Below are 22,927 nucleotides of genomic sequence, written 5' to 3' on the forward strand. Positions count from 1 at the left end.
TCTCTTGAAAGAATGCTGCAAGCAGGAACATAGTCAAACCATTTTAGTAATTGTGTTGATATGACAGAAATTTTCCTTTAAGACTAAAAGACACAGAAATAATGGAAATTACAGAAATAAAAGGATACAATGAGAATGGACCTTAAGACCAATGTTAGGTATAACAAAGGATGAAAATCACTCCACCTCTTCTTAAACTATAAAACCAATTACAGGAAAAGAAAAACTTCAAGAGGAGACGGACAGATTGGGAAAATAAGTAACTGTGAAAATGAGTTTGAAATTAATCAGACAACATTGAATGAAGCTTGATGTATATACTACAACAAGAATACCATAGTTTGTTGCATTTGAAAAAAATCTCTTATTAGTCAGATAGACACCTGTAGTCTCCCTCCACCACTTCTGGTTGCAGAGCCCAAGGATAGAAAGGAGGGAAATACTACTAACATCATTTGAAAAGAGCCATTTGGTGTAGGAAGAGAAGTTGATAAGAATATCTAAGCTTTCCCTAAATCTGCATTTCAATAACTTCCAAAGTTCATGAGGAGGTGCATGCAGAAATCCAGAGTGGGGTTCTCTATACAAAAGAACCCATACAAGGATGTCACTTCATTTTAACAGAACTTAAGAAAAATATTTCATAATCTCATTTCTACTTTAACATCTACATTATATACAGGGTATTTGTTTTGTTAGCATACCCAAAATACTGACACCTAATTCAATCACTACTTATGTCATATTTATTGACATACTGATTTTGCTCATCTCAGATCTAAAAAATATGTTAAATAAATAAAGCGTCTTTGATGTAATTTTAATTTAATTAGATTTTACAAATAATAAGCAATTGCATATACACATTCCTATATTTATGGAAGCAACCAGGTTTATCAATGTCTCATGAATGAAATACAAATTTGTAATGTATCTAGCTAGAAAATTTATTTCTTCCTTCCTCTGCATTATTCTCAGCTCCAATAAAAACAGTATTTATTTTTGCTTTGAGTTTCTGCAAGTATCCTGAATAAGTACATTGGTTTCCTTATGCAATATATATGGTGACAATACTTTCAAATAAACAGCCCTCTGAAACTACTGAACAATTCATTTTTCATGTGCCAATATGAATTCACAAATCATTTTTCCCTGTCTTAAGAAGTGGAACCAAGTGCAGTAATTTAAATCAGCTTATTTCCCTGCAATGCCAGATTACATTTGAAGACTCTAATCACAGTTGAGTTCAATTATGCCTTTATAGACTATTAAAGTTTCCATTTAATGGTCAGGAAAATTCCTCCAACAAAAACAAGGATAAGAAAAAAAATATATCAACTTAATGATGCCAATACTGTTTTGCAGTTAAAAGTGCAGTGCACATGGCTGCAGAACTGCACTTCTATTACAGATTAAATAAATATTAGATAACAGAACACCATTGAAAAACTGGCTTTATAAAAGCATCGCTACAGAAAAAAACTTAACACATATCAGAAAGTTTCCATTTATAAAGTTTAAACCTGAAAGGAATGCTTAGATTTAGACTGACCTCATTACATTTTACTCTTTTACCCCTGCCTGGAGCCCATTAACTTAGGTTTCATTTAATTTATCATCTAGGAGGGCATCCAGTTTGGGTTTAAATGACACTGTAAGATGAAAACCACACTACTTTTCTCAGTAATTTACTCAAAGATTGATTGCATTTATTATTAAAGTTGTCTGCTTCATTTCTAACATTTCTGTCTTCAATTCCTAATGCTTCTTTCTTCACATACTATTTTCAGTTGAATGTTCTTTAATATTATACAGGAAGATACTTTTACAAAGCAATTAAGTACTACCTGATCTAAGATCACACTGAGATCCAACTCCCACTGCACAAATATTTTCCAGGCCCTTGGCCCCGTTCATGATAATGATCACACTTCTAAATTTTTCCTCTCTCCCTATATAAAAAAAATACAAGACTAGAATCAAAAACTGTATTCCCATAATAGACTTTTTATTGAAGACAGGCCAAAACCAGCACTTCTCTACACCCTGAAAAATAAGAGTAAAAAAATCCCCAGTGTTTCTTATTTCTCCTTCATTTCAGGATGAAATCTGCTCTCAAAGTAGAAACACCAGAGGCAAAAATGGATTCAATATGTTAAACATAAAAAAACCAAACCAACTTCTCCTGAAGTCAGTGAGGTTGGTTTAGGAAAGATTGCATTACCTGTGTCAGAATAATGTGGCAGTAACTGCACATACTTCATGTAAATTGAAGGGTTTCCAAGTACTTTGCAACTTCAAGTCATTCTTCTCAAAGCATTTTTAAACACATATATATTTAAACAAAATGCGTATCGATCTGCATCTTATAGCACAGAACATAAATAGAAAGCACTTCAATGTTTTCTAAACAATCTGTCTTTACTAGTCCTTAGTTCTAAAGAGAGTTATTTCTTAACTATTTGCTGAATTTAAATAATCAGAAAAAAATTGGACTAGTTCCCCTTAAGAAATAAGAGTCTCCCTGGGATCATAGAAGTTTCAGAAGATAATATGAAGTTTAGAGATGATGTCTGGTATTCACAGAACGCTTGAGACTGAAGGGCTCTCTGGAGGTCACTTTGTCTGATCCCTATGCTTGAGCAGGGCCACCTAGAGCTAGGGCATGACCAGACTGCTTTTGAATACCTCCAGGGAGGGAGACAGTAACATCTCTGGGCAACTTGTGCCAGTGCTTGGTCACCCTCATAGTAAAAAAGTGTTTTCTGATACTCAGAAGGAACCTCCTGTGTTTCTATTTGAGCCCACTGCCTCTGGTCCTGTCACTGGGTACCACTGCAAAGAGCCTGACTTTTTCATTTATTTGCATATGTTGATAAGATCCTCTCCAAGCCTTTCTTCTGCAAGGGTCTTCTGAACAGTTCCAGCCCTCTCTTGTTATGAGGAGCCCAAAACTGGGTAAGTGCTACAGGTGGAGTAGAGTAGGAAGTGGAGTAGAGGGGAGGGATCACCTCTGAACTGTTTGCAATGTCCTGTCTAATGCAGCCCAGGATGCTCTGCTGCAGGGGAACATTGCTGGCTCATGTTCAGCTTGGTGACCAACACGTGCTCTTCTGCAAAGCAGCTTTTCACCTGGGTGATACCCAGCATGTATTGGTGCACAGAACTTTGTGAAGTACATCTACCACACAGAACCTAAGTCCTCCCTGCAGCAGGGCTTGTATTTAAATAACCTACAGAAGAATATTTGCTAAGTAATCATGGTAAGGACTACAAAAATATTTGTTCCTCATCTTTCAGTCAATCAATTCATAACAATGTGCAGGATATGACTCATTAAATTAATTTTTCACAAATACTGAATTGTCCCTTGAGTAGCCTCTTCCTTAACATTAGGAGACAGAGGGAGGATTCAGTTTAAGACCAATTCCCCAGACAGTAAGAAACATACCAAGTAATTTTTCATAATATGACTCTATTTTAAATTCTTTTATTAATATAATGTTATGGTACCTGCCTTTAAAAAAAAAAGCAAAAACAAACTCAGAGATACACATCCACATAGGTTTTCAACAGAAGTAGTAATTAATTTTTGAAAACTTCAGCAAAGAAAACAATGAAACATAATGACAATTCAGTGAAACAAACAAGAATAATTTTTGCATGGGTCCACTTCACTACTTAGTAAACATCTCCTCAGCAGATAGAAAACTATATAACATAAGCACGTGAGTCAGTCATCTCACTTTTCCTACTAATACATGCTTTCTTATACCTGGCAATGAGAATTTGATACAGATACAGCAAAAAAACTCACAGCAGCTACTACAGAAAATTTCTTCTCAACCCTAAAGTTCTTGAGATAGAAAGGACAACACAGACTCTTAAAATAACTCTACATTTAATTTCAATGTATTTTAGATTATCAATCTTTTAGCTTGAGTCAGTAACTACTTAAATGTTTCTTGTCTCAAGTGATCTAAATATTCTTGTTAAGCATTAGTTGCTTCCAACAAGAAAATAGCATTCCTATTGGCAAATTGTGTTAAAAAGGGAGAGATTTAGAATTATATGGGAAAAAACCCCAATAAATTCAAAAAGTGTCCTGGTAAAATCATGACTGACTCACACTACTGAAAGTGTCAAATGTATCTCTAAAAATACATGGGGAACAAGGAAACTGAGGCTGTCCATAAAATTACTAACATAACTCAATGCTTTGAAAATACTGAAATAACTGCTAACAAACATAGTGCTCCTTCAGCTGAAAATTTGTATAAATTAGAACTGTGTTTATATCAAAGTCATCAATTGCACAAGACCAAGTTAGAGACTGTTGTAAATCAAAACTTTGATTTAATCACATAAAAAATAAACAAAAACAACTCAGATATTTGCTGTGTACCAACTTTGAGATATTTTGATAGCTAAAACAAATGTATTTTTCCACCCAGCTGGTAGCCTTTAAAATGACTGAAAACCAGTCTAACAGGCTGGCTAACGTAATCAAAGTCATAATTCCTACTACAGCCTCAAATAGAGTTATTAAGCTTTGCATTAGTATTTGTGATGCAGTTTGTTCTTATTTGGCTGAAGCTGCTCCTTAAACCACACCTTAAACGAACTTTTACATTTCTTCTAGCCAAGCGTTCATATCTAGGGCAGAGTAGAAATACATAAGAGATCTGTATGTTCCTCAAAATCGCAGAATCATAGAATGATTTGGGTTGGAAGCGTCATCTAGTCCAGTCCCCTGCAGCAATGAGCAGGGACACCTTCCACCAGACCAGACTGCTCAGAGTCTGACCTTGAACACTTCCAGGGATGCGGCATCCACAACTTCTCTGGGCAACCTGTTCCAGTGTTTTGCCATTCTCATGCCATTCTCAATCTCTTCCTTAGATCTAATCTGAATCTACCCTTTAGTTATATCCATTACCCTCAACAGGCTAAAGAGTTTGTTCTCATCTTTCCTATAAGCCTGTTTTAAGTATTGAAAGGTCGCAATAAGGTCTACCCAGAGCCTTCTCTTCTCCAGGTTGAACAACCCAAGTATTCTTTACATAAACATATCCATATATAAAATTACTGCATAACATTACATGGTCAGCATGCATCTACCACAACGAACTAAAAATGCGGGTAGGGTAGTGTATGACATTTCACAGACAGCTAAAAGCAAACTACACTCTTCTGGACAGCAGCATGAAAATCTCAATATTTGGATGGAAGGAGATTGAGAAGATCAAAATGACCCATTATGATTAGATGCTCCTCAAAAAGAATCCTCAAAAAGCTGTCAAAATACTGTTAAATCTTTAGAACACATAAATAGTATTAGTTTTAGGGTTTTTCCAGTTGTGACTTTTTTTTTTTAAATGTAATACCTGTTAATACTTCATAAATTCAGTGAATTAATGTGGAAGACCTACTGGACATAGCCCTCCTAAAGAGTGAGTTTGAAATAAAAGTGGGATTTTTTTTTTTTGCCATTGTTAAAATACCTATACTTGCAGAAAAAGATACATTCAAACCTCATTTCACAAAACTTACTCTGATTTTTGGTAATACCCGACGAAGTGTTTCAGCAGGATTCTGTCGCATCAAGACCGGAAGATTTGCCACCACACTTGTTCCTTGGATATCCTGACCAGAACTTAAAAAAACAAATACACACGATACATTATTCTGTATCATGATTACAAACTCACAGCTTTCATCTAAAAAAAAAAAACCAACAAACAAACAAAAAAACAACAAGAACAAACCAACACTACTCAGTTTTGTCATTCAAGTAAAGAGAGGAATTTTTTTTTAATGCAATATGTTGTAGAAGACAGCATTAAAAAATAACAACCATAAAAGCTGTTATATATAATTTCTTACATGGAATGTTTTAATTTTTAGTTTAGATTTGGAGAAAAACATTAAACTTTCAAAAGATCTTTTCAAACTGGATGTTCAAGGCAGTGGTTTCATGGAAGTTTTTGTATTATAGCAATACAAGAGATAAACCATAGGAAACGGACAAATAGAAGATATACATGAAAGCTACATGATGTCCAACATTTTAACAGAAATCTAACATTTTTTTCCTTTTTGTAGGGAAAACAGTCAGATATATAATCAGATGCATACTGACAATCATGATTAAAGGATGCAAAAACTCGGTTAGATTACAGCTCTTCCACCTTTCTCCCCATCCTGTTTCTCTCAATGGTATCCTACAATTGAAAAAGGAAAAGAAAAAAAGCAGAATAGGAAGGAAGTGGTAGGTAGCAATGAAGAAAAAGCATGAGATGAAAACAAAGATAACTCAAGTGGATAAACTTCTAGAAGAGAATCAGAAACAGAAATGGTCTGGATGACAAAATTAAAATTAAAACTAAACATCAACACATCCTTTTCCTTTTTTTTTTTTCCTTAGTGAAACATATGACCTCTGGAAAGGACTAGATACATAAATTGGTCACAGAACAGGAGAGCTGCACAACTATCTTCCAGTTTTGTTCTGTCTCTAAAGTACATTAGAGAATTAACAGTTAAGGTGTAAAGCCTTTCTGCAGCATTTAGAGCTGAAAAGATCTTTACACATTCCATTAATGCTCCACATTGTCCTCAACACTCATGTCTTTCAGAAGCTCAAATGAAATTACAGGTACAGTTAAGCAGGTCAATTTAGATCTATTTTGTTAAATATATGCACATATGCTTCTAAAAATAAGGATATGTTTGTATAATAAGCCAGAAACAAAAGTAAAATCTTTGGTTAAAATCTACAGAGACTAAAATACCCCAAACAAAATATTGTAATATATTACTAGAAAGATTTTTTTTTCTTTGCACTCCATATTTTCAAACTGCAATTAGGTATCATCAATATTAACTTAATCGTATCTATCAAACTTCAATTTAAGTGTAAAAATTTTTGAAAGAAAGCATTCTTCACTACCCTTGCAAAGATAATTTTCCACATTAGAAGGCAGTACATTCTGGAAGATTAGGTAGAGGTTTGATGTCAGGAATTCAGGAATCTAAATCCTCTTGGCAAGGTGGAAAGTCACACCTTCCCCCAGTTCACTTATGTTTTGGGTTTCCATTCTGCACACAGGTGTAATTACCTAACTCACCACTTACAAACTATCACTCTGTATATAGGCACTAACACAGGAAAACCTCTTCCCCAACAAAACCTTTACCCTCCAGAAAGAGTCAATCTTGCTATAGTAGATATGTCTTTTCTTTTTCTTTTTTTTTTTTTTTTTTTGGTATTTTTTGTACAGAATGACACAAAGTGTCTGTAATCTCAAAGTATGTGACTAAAGCATACGTGATGGAATTAACTTCATCTTAGATTGTGCATGTCTGTCTCTAATCCTTTATAATCAGTGGAGAGAAATAAGACTCAACAGCAAGCAATTTATCTCAGCCTAAATAGATGAGATGGACAGTGCCTGTTTCCCTTTATCACGTGACACAAAAACTAGCTCTCCTCTGCATAGCTGTGCTGTAAGTAAATGCTGGCTCCTACTCACAGACACACATTACACGCCTTAGTCCTACAGGCGCTCATGTTTATGCTCAGATTCACCACTGCAAGTAGTTCCACTGATTTTTCACATAGTGATGTATTAGAATCATAGAATATATCATGTTGGAAAAGACCTGTAAGGATCAAATCCGGCCCCTGCACCTCACAGGACCACCTAAAAGTAAATGACTAAACGCATTGTCAAGAACCTCAAACTCTGACAGGTGCTATGACTACCTGTGTGACCGCCATGATCCATTCCTCCACCCTGAGGAGCTTGTTCCAGTGAAGAACCTTTTCCTACATCTAAACTGAACTCGAATTAACATCTTTACAAAAGCTCGTCTGATTACAGCAGCTAACATAATTAATTTGGGACAAAATAAAACATTCCTACTTCCCAGAGCAATCAAGAATCAACAGAATATTCTGAGTTGGAAGGGATCCACACGGATCATGAAGTCCAGTTCTTTAGTGAATGGCCCATACGTGGACCAAACCCAGAACCTTGGCATCATTAACACATTTGTCGAACCAACTGAACTAATCTTAGGGTCAAACCCACTACAACACTTAGTAATGGTAATAACTGTTCTATAAAAATGCTACACACCATGAATGCAAGGAACCAGTATTTCTGCCTTTTCTTTCTTTTGGATCATATACATCTTAAGTATTAGACAGATAAGAATGCAGATAGAAGACTTATCCAAAATTCTAAGATGGGTAGCAAGTGAGCAGAAAGTTGTGAACACTGAGGTTATCACACATTGTTGTCATCGAGGCTGCAACATTCTGACCCACGAAGCAAAATCTGGAAATCATTCCTAGAGCAGACACTTTATTGTGCCTATACATTTACAACAATAAAGAGCAAACAAAAATTACAGCTGGAGATGGAGTTCAACATAGACGGAAAAAAAATTACACTGCAATTCACAGTATCAGAGTGTAGTAACAAAAATATAAATTAAAAAATCTGGCTCAAAACAAGACAAATTTCAGATATATCATTTCAAGGGGAAGAGAAAAAGGCTTGACAGTCAAGTATAAAAACCATGACCATTTCCTGTATTTCTGAATATGGGTTATGTTTTCTCTCAGTATTTATCTTACTTTAGGAATATACAAAATTGCTAATCCAACACTGTAGTTTTTAATACAGTGGGTATTCCAACAGAAAACACTTCAGTACTTTTTCCATGTTTTAATCCTCTGTTAAGACTACCTACTTATGTAAAATTAAGCTGACGTGATTTTCTTAAAAAGAATTACGGACCAATTTTCTGGTTAGTTACTATATACATCACTCTATATATTTAACTGTTTTTTGTAAATGTTGACAAGTTTTGACAGGGCAAAGCTACACCAAAGCACATTTTAATGCCATTCAAAACCAGTAAGAATGGATAAGAGTTTAGACTTTCAGACTGATTTTCATATCAGCATCCCTGTAATCTTGATTGCTAAACACGTATAAGCACTCTCAATAAAAAACCTTCTCCCAGTAATATCTAAACTCAGTGAAAGGACAGTATTCTGTCAACTACTGAAAATGAACTTAATAATTAATAACTGATATATTTACAACTTGCAATATTTTTGCATTATTCAAAGTCATTTTATTAACTAATTTAAAGCCATGAATTTTGCAGTCTTTCATGTTCATGGAAAATTTCTCTGAGTATCATATGCTAATTGATATGAAGCTTTAAAGCAGAACTGAGAAATCCAGAGCACCCAGAGTGGAAAAGGGTCACAGAGGGCATGAGGCCCACAACTTCTTATGACACAACTTGAAAGGTATACCTATCTTTGTGTAATCATGCAAAAGTTCAATGTAACTTGGAGGAGCTATTTAACTGATAACTTTATTCATTTTGTATCAAGATGGAAGAAATCCTAACTGCTAAAAAATGCAAACAAAATGCTGCCTTTATTCATCAAAATGTAAAGAAAAGGGAAGCATTTCCCTTTAAACCAGAAATTCTTAGTATCTGGCTTGCTGCCAATTAAGAATGTGAAGCAGGAGGCATTTCAACACCTACACAGTCTGTAACTTTCCAACTGCAGAAGATTTTTCTTCTATTTCTACCAGAAGAGCTGCACCATAGATTTTCTTTAAATATTAAAGACTTCAGAATGATAGTGAATTATTGCTAAATGCTCAGATGTAGACATTTTGTACTAATAAACAAGTTAAAATCAATGCTAAATCTTTTATTCAGTCACAGTAAGCTCAGTGTAATGAACATGCTATTCCTTTACGAACAGCGCTAACTACAGAAGAACACAACGGAGCCCTATACTTAGAAGCAATTTAGCTCAACCTCTTCTGTGCTAGCAAAATCCACATACCCAATACCATTTAAATATAAAACTTCAAGACTCATCTTCTGAGTTCATCCTACAGGAGATCCCAGTGACTTTCCAGTGCTGGGAATCCTCAAGCAGGGAGGAAAATTCTCGTGCCTGAACACTTCTGTCCTCATACTTACTACCTCTGCAACACCAGCTGCTCGCTGCTGGCCAGCAGTACCAGAGCTGGTCTAACTGCAAGACCCATTGAAGGGCACTCCTTAAAACACTTCTCAAGCACAAGGATAGTACTAACCCTCTCCCTCTAGCCCCTGCATTTGGCTTTACCTTTTTCTTCTATCTTAATAAAATGAAGTCCACATGATATTTGGGACTGCCTTGAAGCTGAAGCAAATCCTCCTAGAAACCATTTACAAACACATGGAGGACAAAAAAAATGCCTGGGAGTAGTCAGCCTGGATTTAAGAAGGGGAAATCATGCCTGATCAGCCAACTTTACAGCCTTCTACAACATGATGACTGGCTGAGATGATGGAAGTTGTTTAACTTATTTAGCGAGGCTTTTGACATTGTGTCCTCTTATACCCCCATAAACAAATTGATTAAGTACAAGCTAGAGAAATGGAAAATTATGTAGACTGAAAACTGAACAAACTATTGAGCCTAATGGGTTGTGGTGAGTGGCAAGGAAGCCAGCCACAGGTGGTTTACCTCATGGGTCTACCGGGGTGTAACAGTTCAATGTTTTCATTAATGACCTGGATGATGGGACACAGTGCACCCTCAGTTAGTATGCAGATGACACAAAACCAGGAGGAGTGGTTATCCTCATCTGATAGACCAGATGACTGTGCTGATTCAAATCCAATTTTCAAAACCCATTTCTCATCTTGATCTTCTACTTAAGATATACGTGCCCATGGTCATTTTACAGCACATGTGAATACAGTTTACATGATCTATATACTAAAAAAAGAAGAAACTAATCTGATTTTAGTAAATATCTGAACATGAAACTTCTAGTGCAATAAAGTAAGAATCAAACTCCCAGATTTAGCTGCAAAGTAGTTTTGTATTCACAGTAACCCTGTTTACCAGGATCAGTTTGGTCAACTGAAGTCTCTTATTTCTGTTTGCTTGTTGAACATCTGTCAAAGAGAGAAAGGAGAATGTCTAATTCATATACATACTCCTTTCTGTTCCTGAGCCAAAACAAATGTGATGTAACGACACAGTAATTTCATTCTTCCTAATATCATCAGTTTCTGTGAGTTTATACACTAATTATTATGAGTAAACATTAAGCTTTTCTCCCTTGAATTTTAAAAAAAAGTTTCAAGAATATAAAAAGTGCCTCGCAGGAAGACATTTTTCATTAACATATCAATGTTACAATCTCCTAGAAAGATAAATGTTTCCTCTTCCTTAGAGGACTTATAAAACATGGTATTTTGTACGATCTCTGGGAAGAATTAATCTTGGTATTTTTTTATCTTGAATCTGATTTTGAAACGTAAAATCAAGATCAACTTCTGACTCCGAGATCAAGACAATGCTATTTCCCATTCCTAGGCAATACAGCAAAAATGAGCTAGGAGCTGGTATTATTTTTGCCCTGCCAGTGCTCATTCACTGACCCAAAATTTATAGTTTTCACTTTCAACACAATTTGTCATTACAGAGCATGCATTATGTGATAGAAGTCATCTGAAAAAAGTACAAGGTCTGTAGTTTTTCTACACTGAAAGTGGGGGAAAAAATTGCAGATGCTAACCAAATTCTAAAAGGGTAAATTACTTTTGTTGACCTAAATTTCTCTTAAAGTTTAATTTAGACACAGGATCTCTTTTCATTCTTCACTCTTATTTTTTCTACCATGTATTTCATGCACACAGTTATCTATCTGTGGCATCAGAGAGATGAAAAATTTAAAAGACCTAACAGGTAGTAAAATATACTTGCAGTCTTCTTCAGCTTGTGGGTCTTATGTGTGTGGGGTATTATAGACACTTATATTATAGATCCACTTTATTACTCTCTGTTTGTCTTTCTATCATGCCTTCTCATCCTTTCTGACCATAACATATTCCATCTTGTATCAATCCCATATATAATATATATAATGAAGAAAGACTCAGAGTCATGTCTCTCAAAAATACATGAGATTTGTCCCATATAGCTTGGAGTGGACAGACAATCAAACCAGATAATACAATTAACATAATAAACAAATTGAAGCGATGACACAAGTCTTTCAAATTTCCATCTCTCTGGCAGAATAATTTCAAACTGTAGATAGAAATGAGTATTATATATACAGATAATTAATCTGCATTTGCATTCCTGTTAAAATCATTACAAGCATACCATCAGAATCCTCCAGACTACCTGCTCGTTTTGGCTGGGTAGAGTTAATTTTCTTCACAGTGGCTAGTATGGGGCTGTGTTTGGGATTTGTGCTGAATACAGAGTTGATAATACAGAGATATTTTTCTTATTGCTGAGCAGGGCTTACACAGAGCCAAGGCCTTTTCTGCTTTTCGTACTGCCACGCTGGCAAGGCAGTTAGGGGTGCATGGGAGGTTGGGAGGAGGCACAGCCAGGACAGCTGACCAAAACTGACCAAAGGGATATTCCAGACCATATAACATCATGTTCAGTATATAATGTGGGAGTAAAAAGAAGGAAGGAGGGCACATTTGGAGTGTTGGTGTCTGTCTTGCCAAGCAACAATTACGCATGATGGGGCCCTGTTCTGGAGATGTCTGAACACCTATCTGCCCATAGGAAGCTGTGAATTAATTCCCTGTTTTTCTTTGCTTGTGTTTGAGGTTTTTGCTTTCCTTATTAAACCGTCTTTATCTCAGCCCACAAGTTTTCTGCTTTTACCCTTACTATTCTCTCTGAGATCCCACTGGTGGGGGAATGAACAAGATGCTGTGTAGGGCTTGGTTGCTCGCTGGGGTTAAACCATGACAATACTCAATTATGTTTAAGTAATTATAATCCTAATAAGGTTCCCTACCTTCAAAATCACTACAATCATCTTAAATAGCCTTTTGTTAGACTATTCTTTCCTCACATACTCATATTTTAACTTACTTCTAATGGTACAATTATCCTAAAAAGAGTTTGACATTCTCCAATGGAAAGAATAAATAAAAGCATTTACCAGTAATTCCACCCACATTTACTAAAATTAGTACAGAATCATCTCTGGAAGAAAAGAATATCTCTTTCCTTTGAATGCATGTCAAATGTGCTCACACACAGATCCTTCACAGCATATATTCAGTGTTAACCACCAGAATATCTGGCTTATCTATTTACTATGTAAGTATCAATATTGTTCTAGGGAAGAAAAAGTTACATGGGAAAAGGAAAACTACAGTAAAAGGCAATAGCTGATGCAATACCATTTGCACATCATTCCCCCCTCCTCCTCCCTATGGTTTGTAACTAAAGAAGAACAGAATTAACTGAAAGGTGTGAGACAGAAATTTTTAGTATAAACCCATGGCGGAATATTAACACAACATATTATTTTCATGAACAATACTTTTATTAGGTATATGATGAGGCATCCATGAAAGTGGATATCTACTGGCAGACTTCACCTTAAACACAGCACACAGGGCTCAAGATACCAATGTTATTCTAGTACATAAAGAACTCCAAAGCTCTGTACAAGCACCATAGGCCAACAGTCTTCACAGATGTCATACAAACCATCTCAACTGTATCCACTGTGTAGTGCCCTGAAGATCATGAACTTAAGGTAAACCCTCCATCACCAGGACGAGGGCAAAGAGAAGGAAAATAAGATGGAAGGGAAGAAATAGTATTTTGGGAAAAGTGAGTCTTTTGTATGGTGGACTTCAGAAGTGGGAACAAAAGAATTAAAAAAACAAACCCTAGTGCTCCCATTCTTCACCAAAAGGCAGGTAAAGTGAGTCATGAGCATCTCAAATGATGTATTAAGTACCTACTTGGAATCTTTTCAACTCCTTGGTCTTACAGGTGTGGGGCATTAGACACAGTAGGTCCAAAAGTCACCATGTTCCAACTGTTTATTTACAAAGACCGGAAACACTTCCTTCATTTAATCAGGAAGTAAGATGAGACACTTGAAAAGTATTTATTAATACCTTCATAATTGGCAAAAAATATGTAAGCTAGAAGGAGACTTCAAGTTAACAGTCTTCAAACAGCTACAGTGAGGGACAGTTTCCAGGTAAATCTTCAATCCAGGCTTGAAGTTCCTTCCACAGATCCCTCTCTCGAAGCGCTTTGCCAACTTATTAAAAATAGCATTCTGCAGTCCTCTGAAGAATCCTTAGGGTTCTCCTTCAAGAAAAACAAGGACTGATTTGATGAAAACAATCATGAGATCCAGGAATTGTTGAGTAAGAAGAGAACTGCTCACCAAGCCCACCTTGCTCAGCCATCTTGTCATATAAGAAAAGCAGCCTTTCAACTCGCATGCAGAAAGCTCCAACAGAAACTTCGTGACATCCAGAACAAGCGGTGGACCAATCTAGCAGAAAAAATCCAATTATGCGCAGATACAGGTGACTACAGGGGATTCTATGAGGCTCTGAAAACAGCCTACAGTCCTACACAAGGTTCAAAGCCCTTTACTCAGTGCAGATGGCCAAATGCTTCTCACAGATAAAGTTTCCATTTTGAATCGATGGTCTGAACACTTTCAGACTCTCTTCAGTACTAGTTGTATAGTTCAAGACTCAGCAATGCAGTACATTTCACAACAACCAATGAAGACTGAACTGGATACTGCCCCCATCATGGGAGAAACTCTTAAAGCAATACAGCAGGTGAAAATTGGCAAGGTAGCTGGGGTTGATGGAATCCCACCTGAAATCTGGAAGCACGGTGGCCAAGCACTCCATGATAAGTTTCATGAATTTGTGGTGCTGTCCCAGTTTAAATGAGACAAGGGTCTTTTGCTGAGGATGGATTAGGAGGAAAAGACCCAAACTTCTCTTTCCAAGCAATTATAAATCCAAAATTAAGAGGCTTTGATTGAAGGAAAACAAATTATGGAAAAGGGAAAATAACAGCCCTTTATTAAAGGTATGTGTGTATTAACAGGAACACGGAAAAAAACCAAGTAAAATAACTAAGCAATACTCCTATACCCACCAATAATCCCCTTTAAGAACAAAACCGATAAACCGGCAAGAAGAAAATCAAACAGTTCAATTTTTTTGCACCCTTTGATGCAGTTCCAACCACAGTCAGCAGGGGGCACCGTCGGGTCACTGGAGATGCAAAATTTGTAATGTCCTGTACCATTCACCAGGTGGCGCTGTTGGATCACTGGAGGAAGCAGAACTTGTAATGTCCAGTGCCCGTCACCAGGCAGCGCTATGGAATCCCTAGTCACCGCCCCGTGGGATGGCGAAAAAAAACCAAAACAGTACTCTCCAGGTACAAACCAAAAACCAAAAAAAACTCAGTTCCCCTTCCCTTCCCACACTGGGGAAGGAGAGAGAGGGACTGGGGGGGGGAAGGGGGAAGGAAAAGAAAAAAAAAACCAGCAATAAAACAGAAAGTTCTCCCAATGGAAGAAAACTCACGAACTTCAGCTGATTAGGATTAGTGTTAAGCAGGGCCTGCAGCCAGCAACAGCTGAGAAGAGAACAGCAACAAACTCCACTCCGACAGGAAGAAAAGAAGCAAACTAGGTAGCTCTGCAGCTTACCGCAGGTCCTCGCCTCACTGGCCCACACACACCAGCCACACCTCTCTTCCCGACCTCCTTCCAGCCCACACACCAGCTCCCCCTCAACTCTTCCCCCTTCGTTGTCAAGGAGACTAATCTCTTGGCTATTACTGGGCCAGGCCGATTCTTTTGTTCACCTAATGGGCAATATACAGAGCACACACACACACACACACACACACACGGCAGGGGGAAGGGGAAGAAAAAATTCTTTGCTAAAATCAGAACTATGATAGGTGAGCGCTGGGAATGAGGTGAACCACCTTCAGACCTTCGTGACGCTGTCATCATCACCTTGTACAAGAGGAAAGGAGATAAATCAGACTGCTCAAATTACCGAGGTATTACTCTGCTCTCCATTGCTGGTAAAATCCTCGCAAGAATTCTGTTGAACAGATTAATACCCACCATAGCAGAAGATTTTCTACCTGAAAGCCAGTGTGGTTTCCAAGCCAACAGAGGTACCACAGACATGGTATTTGTTCTCAGACAACTGCAAGAGAGGTGTAGGGAACAGAACAAAGGACTCTATGTTACCTTTGTTGATCTCACCAAGGCTTTCAATACTGGGAGTAGAAAAGCTCTGTGCCAGATTTTGGAACGTTTAGGATGTCCCCCCAAGTTCCTCAAAATGATCATCTCGCTTCATGAGGACCAGCACAGTCAATTCAGATATGACAATGCACTTTCTGAGCCCTTTCCAATAGCCAATGGTGTGAAGCAAGGCTGCGTTCTCGCACCAACTTTATTCACAGTCTTCTTCAGCATGATGCTCCAAAGGGCCACGGCAGACCTCGATGATGAAAACGGTGTCTACATTCGATATCGTACGGATGGGAGCCTGTTCAACCTAAGGTGACTGAAGGCCCACACTAAGACCTTAAATCATCTTGTCCGTGAGCTGCTTTACACTGATGATGCCACCCTCGTCGCCCACACAGAAGTAGCTCTGCAGCGTTTAACATCCTGCTTTGCAGAGGCTGCTGAGCTTTTTGGACTGGAAGTCAGCTTGAAGAAGACAGAAGTTTTACATCAGCCTGCATCTCAGGAAGTCTTCCATCATCCCCATATCACCATTGGTGAAACAGAGCTCAAATCAGTCCAGCAATTTAATTACCTGGGAAGCATCATCTCCTCAGACGGTAAGATTGATGTAGAAATAAACAACAGGTTAGCAAAGGCATACAGAGCTTTTGGTAAACTCCATAAAAGAGTGTGGCAAAACAAACACCTGAAGAAAAGTACAAAGATCAGCGTTTACAGAGCCATTGTACTGTCTACTCTTCTATATGGGTCCGAATCATGGGTCATTTACCGGCACCACTTGTGTCTCTTAGAACGCTTCCATCAGTGCTGCCTCCGTACAATCCTAAACATCCACTGGACTGACTGTGTGACCAACACGTCTGTCCTTGAACAGGCAGCAGTCACGAGCATTGAGGCCATGCTGCTGAGAACACAGCTGCGCTGGGCAGGGCACGTCTCCAGGATGCAGGACTACCGCCTCCCTAAGATCGTGCTCTATGGGGAACTTGCCACTGGCTGCCGCAAGAGAGGAGCCCCGAAGAGGAGATACAAGGACTGCCTGAAACAATCCCTCAGCCTTGGCCATACTGATCATCACCACTGGTCTACCCTGGCCTCCAATCGAGAGGCCTGGAGACACATCATCTATAACGCTGCTGCTGCTTTTGAGAACACACGCAGGATCACTCTTGAGGACAAAAGACAACGCAGAAAGAATCGCGTCTCGTCTGATATCACCTGGGGAGTCTTTCTGCTGTGCCTTCTGCAACCGGACTTGTCTATCTCACATTGGCCTTTTTAGCCATCAACGTGCTTGTAGCAAGCGTGGGTAGAGCCCCTCTTAAATCTTCGTTCAGGAAGCCTAGCCATGATGATGATGAATACAACAAGCATGCAAGGTTCAAAAGTTACGAGTAACCCTTAAAATACACCTACAGCTGGTTTTACATGGTGATAAAAATAAAAGGAAATAGACATACTCCTGGGTTAAAGACTGTAGTAAAGAAGCACATTCATTTTAGATAGTCATTCTTTTCTCCATTGATTTAATGGTTACCAGTTGATGCAGTTGCAAAAACCAAAAATAAACTTGAATCTCTCCCTGAAGACTATAATCTAACTTCTAGCTCCCAAAATGGCAGAGAAATAGGTATCCTAATCCTGAGCTTTGAAATGAAATTACATAAAAGAGGTTAACTGTTTATAACAGAAGAATTTTGGTGCAAGCAGCAATGAGGCAGTGACTCATGTTTTGCTATTTAATATGGACATAAATCCTCCCCCTCAAAAAGCTCAGTTACAATTTCAGCAGTGAAAATGGCATCTTTTATGTTTCTCCCTTTAAAGACTGCATTTTTATCTCCAAGCCTGCCCAACAATGTAAATAATATTACCATGTAAATAAGCACATTAAAGTAGACACGTTTCACATTTCTCTTTTACATATGTTTATTCTGTCAGAGACAATACAATCAATTTCTATTTACAACACAAACACAGTTACAATGTTTAAAGCATTTTCTTCCACTCCCTAGTCCAGTCTTTTCAATATACTCTTAGTAACAGAAGTTACCAAGCAGTTTCACTAGGGAGGAGAAAAGAAAAGAAGAATATATACTACTTTGAAAAAAGCTGATCAGCTGCCCTTCTCATGCAGCACAGGTAAATAGTAAATTATCCCATTTTGTAAACATAAACCACAGCAAACAAAATGCAATGGTATTATTGAGTGCAACATTGCTTTTGCTGTGCAGCTCTGTTAATGAATTGCATCATCAAATGCTTCGATCCATCTTGAATCCACCTTTCCTGCTCTTCCTGCTAAAGAGAAATGTTTTGGAGTTATACAAGTAGCTTTGAATAACTTTTATTTAATCACAGCATAAACTGGTGGCTCCACTGCTTAATGTTCTTTGTTGTTCAACAACAGTCACAGGGGTGGAGGTGAGGGGGGAAGGTAATTGATACCTACCCAAATTAATTCACTGTTTTTCCTTCAAGAAATGCGGACTTCTTACTAGAGCCATAATTAACGATTTGGACACGAAGCTATTACCATAAGCAAAAAAATAACAAGGCCTCCAAGATCTTTCATTTATACCATTCTTCACATTCCTGGACTGTCACAGAAAACCATGTGGGAACTTTTGTAATTTTATTCAAAGTTACAAGGCACTGTCATTTTAAAGAAATAATAACAAATTATATAATTCTGATTTAAGATAAACTGGGGAAAGAAAAAAAATCAAATAGATTTAACTTTAAAAACCCATGAAAAAATGCCTTAGGAAAAAATGTCTGTATCAATCCATTTGCAAAGCCAGAAGTATTCTCTTGAACTAGACAATTATTGAAAATCAGATGAGGACAAGAAGAATGCATAAATTAAGTTTTCATTCCATTAGAAAGCATGGCAGACTTTGCTCTTTGAGGCTTCAGTCTTCGTTCATCACTATACATTTTTCTGACTTACTCTGGTCATCTTGATTTATATAATCTTACAAAAAATGTAAGTTCAAAAAAAAATGTTTGAAGTCCTACAGATACCTTCCTGGTTACTCTAAGTAGATTAAGTCAATAAAACAAACCCCTAGTTACGATACTCAGCTTGGATTCATACACACTCAAAATGATGTAATTCCCTTCATGACAGTTCATCTACCCCTGCTTATATACTGCCTGAATCTGGCTGTCTATGCTATAGTAAATTTAAGAACAGTGGAAGAACATGAAAGCAGGCATTACAGAGAAACACTGGGGCTAAAATCACACTGTAGTATGTTTCTGTAAACAAAGCAATTGTAATTTCGGAATTAATCAATGACTAAGAAGTACTGTCTATCTGCGTCCTGTTAGAAAGGGGTAGGTATCTAAATTCCATTAGTATGTCAGGGGTAGATGGGGAAGACATTTCCAACAATAGTTAATGAGTTCAATAAAGCATAGTAATTCCCCTTGGTCCTGCTCTGAATTGATACAACCGACTCAGGAATGACTCAGCTAATCTGCACATGAGAGTTGTACAAATTCTCAGAACCCACAGTCACATAATATCGAATAAAGAAAACTGCTGCTAAAACAACTGCTACCAAGATACGCAGACATACATCCAGAGCCTGATATTTTTATTCCTTAACATTAACCCCTTGTAGGGTAACGTTTTGCAAAGAGAAATATTTATTTCAATACAAAAGAAGCTAAACTGAAGAATTTAAATAAGAATACCTGCATCATCAAGAGTTCATTCAATCAATCACATGTGTATGAAACATATGGTACATTTTCCTGATTTTGTAAAAGTATCAGGCAGAGGCAATAAAGCATGTCTCACACAGATGTACCAGGAAATCTAGCAGAAGTTTCCAACTGGGTCTTTGTCTCTTACCTCATTCTGCTTAATTACTACTCATAAAGCAGAAAGACATTTTTCTTCTGTATTCTGTGTTCATCTGATAGGCTACAGGGAATTAGCATTCAACGGGAAAGGCTCCATCTTGTCAAAAAGCGTCGCCATGAGAGCAGCAAGGCTATTCAGAGAGAGGAGTGACTTCAAAAACTGCAGTGTATGTGATAGCCATGTAAAACTAGTTTTAAGAGACTGAGGCACAAGAGTTTGAGAACCCTTATTTTCAAAGTCTGTAAAGGATACTGTTACTGTTCAGACTGGAAAGGCCCATACAAAACCTGATTCAGGAAGGTAAATATACATGGGGGGGGAGAGGGGAAGGAGAGGAGAATCAAGGTGCAAGAATGCCAGTGATATGTTCATTCTCAAAGGGTGGGTGTCAAGAACAACTCAATTACATACAATTCCTGTCACTGCACTTACGTTTCAGTGGTCTATCTTTAAAAATCATTCCCTGAGGACATAAGAGTCTTTGGCTAGAGATGCTACTTCTGGTCTCAGTTTTGGAATCTGAAGTGACGTTCTTTTTCAGGTACAGTGGCCTATAATTGTGCAGAATTTAAACAGTTGGTTCTTTAGCTATAATACAGTTTTTGCCAGACTATGTCAATAGAAATCCTTACCACAGAAACTTCAATTTCTTTTTCAGTTTGTCTTCAAGGGCTAAAGAGAACTTCTCTTACAGAAAAATTGCACATAAAAGATTAAATAAGGTGCCCCTAACAAAGTTGGAGAATTTCTCAATGAATAATACAGACCTCCTTGAGTTCTTAGTCTCCAGAACTGTCTACATTCCCAATCTCTTTCCCCAGTGTAAAACTTTTTGTTTAATTTATTAAATAATCCTGGGTTTTTTTCTATGACATAAAGCTTTGGGTTTCAAGGCTTGACAAAATCCAGGGTAACTCAGTGTTGGAATTTAGAGTATCAGCCGGTAGAAAAAGGACAGAAATATTAATACTACTAAAGTTAACTCTAAAAATAGCTAAATAGTTCTACAAGTTTACCCCAGAGAACAGGATTAATTTTAAATCTCAACAAAGCTATTTCTTGTCTCATGCCAAATTATTCTGTCATAGAACATCTTCTGAGGCACAGATACAAGCCCAAGCCTGCAGTCCTAGTTCCTGAAGTCCTTAAATTATGATCAGAATTTCACCTCAGTAAAACATCTTCTCTTCACATTAAGATTACAAAGTCATGCAATATGAACTGATACAGCACATGGCTGGATAAACACATAATGTGATGGGTGAGCAATCGGCTCATGAGTCGAGCACAGAGGGTAACAGTGAATGTGGAAACATCAGGCTGGTGACCTTTCACTAGCAGGGTCGCACGGGGCTCCATCTTAGGCCCTGTGCTCTTCAACATCTTCATAATTTAATTCAACACAGGACTGGAAGGGACACTAAGTTTGCAGATGAGATAAAACTGGGAGGAGCTGTTGACTCCTGCAGGCTTTTAAGATGAGGCTGGATGTGGCACTAAGTGCCATGATCTAGTAATCACAGTGGGGTTGGATCAAGGGTTGGACTCGATGATCTCGGAGGTCTCTTCCAACCCAGTTAGTTCTATGATTCTATGATTCTATGACTCCCTCAAAGGCAGGGAGGCCCTGCAGAGAGACCTCCACAAATTACAGGACTGGGCAATCATCAAACATTTGAAGTTCAACTAGTGAAACAGGAGCTTCTGCACCTGGGATGGGGCAACCCTGGATGTTTGTACAGACTGTGGAATGCGATGCTGGAAAGCAGTGCTGTGGAAAGGGACCTGGGGGTCCTGGGTGATGGCAAGTTGAACATGGGTCAGCAGTGCCAACAGGAGGGCCAACCCTGTCCTGGGGGCATCAGGCAAAGGATCGCCAGGTGGTCATAGGAGGGGATTGTCCTGCTCTGCTCTGCACTGGGGCAGCCTCACCTTGAATACTGTGTGCAGTTTTGGGTGCCACAATGTAAGAAAGATACTAAGCCATTAGAGAGTGTCCAAAGGAGGGCAATGAGAATGGTGAAGGACCTTGAGGGGAAACCATGTGAGGAGTGGCTGAGGTCACTTGGTCTGTTCAGCCTGGAGGAGACTGAGGGGAGACCTCATTGCAGTCTACAATTTCCTCAGGAGGGGAAGAGGAGGGGTAGGCACTGATCTCTTCTCTGTGGTGATCAGTGACAGGACCCAAGGGAACGGTCTGAAGTTGTGTCAGGGGAGGTTTAAGTTGGATATTAGAAAAAGGTTCTTCATGCAGAGGGTGGTTGGGCACTGGAGCAGGTTCCCCAGGGAAGTGGTCACAGCACCACACCTGACAGAGTTCAAGGCGTGTTGGAATTCCCAAGCCTACAACAAAGTAGTCCTCAAAACATCAGAATGAATTTGAAAGAAAAACATGTTCGGTGGATAAGGAATTGTTTGGATGGTTGCATCCAGAGGTGATTGGCTCAGGTGATGAGTGGTGTCCCTCAGAGGTTTGGGACCAGTACTGGTACCGTTGTTATTTAGTATCTGCATGACACAGACAAAGGGATCCAGGGCACCCTCAGCATATTTCCTGATGACACGAAGCTGAGCGTTGCTGGAACCTCACAGGATTTTACAAGACCAAGTGCAAGGTGCTGTACCTGGGTCAAGGCTACCCCTGGTATCAATACAGACTGGGGATGAACAGATGAAGAGCATCCCTGGTGAGAAGGACTTGGGGGTGCCAGTGGATGAGAAGCTGGACATCAATGTGCGCTCACAGCCCAGAAAGCCAACCATAACCTGGGCTGATTCAAAAGCAGGGTGGTTGAGGTGACTCTGCTCCTCTACTCCACTCTGGTAAGACCTCACCTGGGGCACTGCGTCCGGCTCTGGGCTCCTCCACAGAGAAACGAAATTAACCTGCTGCAGCAAGAACAGACAA

General features: G+C 38.4%; 1 protein-coding gene across 6 annotated transcripts in view; it reads right to left on the reverse strand.

The window, feature by feature from the left end:
• PPP4R4 (protein phosphatase 4 regulatory subunit 4) overlaps positions 1 to 22,927 on the reverse strand; it is a 68,594-nt gene that overhangs the window by 36,308 nt on the left and 9,359 nt on the right. For 4 of the 6 annotated variants that reach the window (XR_007631630.1, XM_050337103.1, XM_050337102.1 and 1 more), the window contains exon 3: positions 5,554 to 5,656. Coding sequence is in view for 3 of the 6 variants with exons in the window: in XM_050337103.1 (XP_050193060.1) it covers positions 5,554 to 5,656 (103 nt within the window). In the remaining 3 variants the exon portion in view is untranslated. Of the gene's footprint in view, positions 1 to 1,847; positions 1,864 to 5,553; positions 5,657 to 22,927 lie in introns of those variants that run through there. The other 2 variants (XM_050337105.1, XM_050337104.1) reach the window with 2 other exon arrangements.

Source organism: Myiozetetes cayanensis, unplaced genomic scaffold (assembly GCF_022539395.1).
Source record: "Myiozetetes cayanensis isolate MyiCay16 unplaced genomic scaffold, myiCay2020 scf6-25, whole genome shotgun sequence".
NCBI lineage: Eukaryota > Metazoa > Chordata > Aves > Passeriformes > Tyrannidae > Myiozetetes > Myiozetetes cayanensis.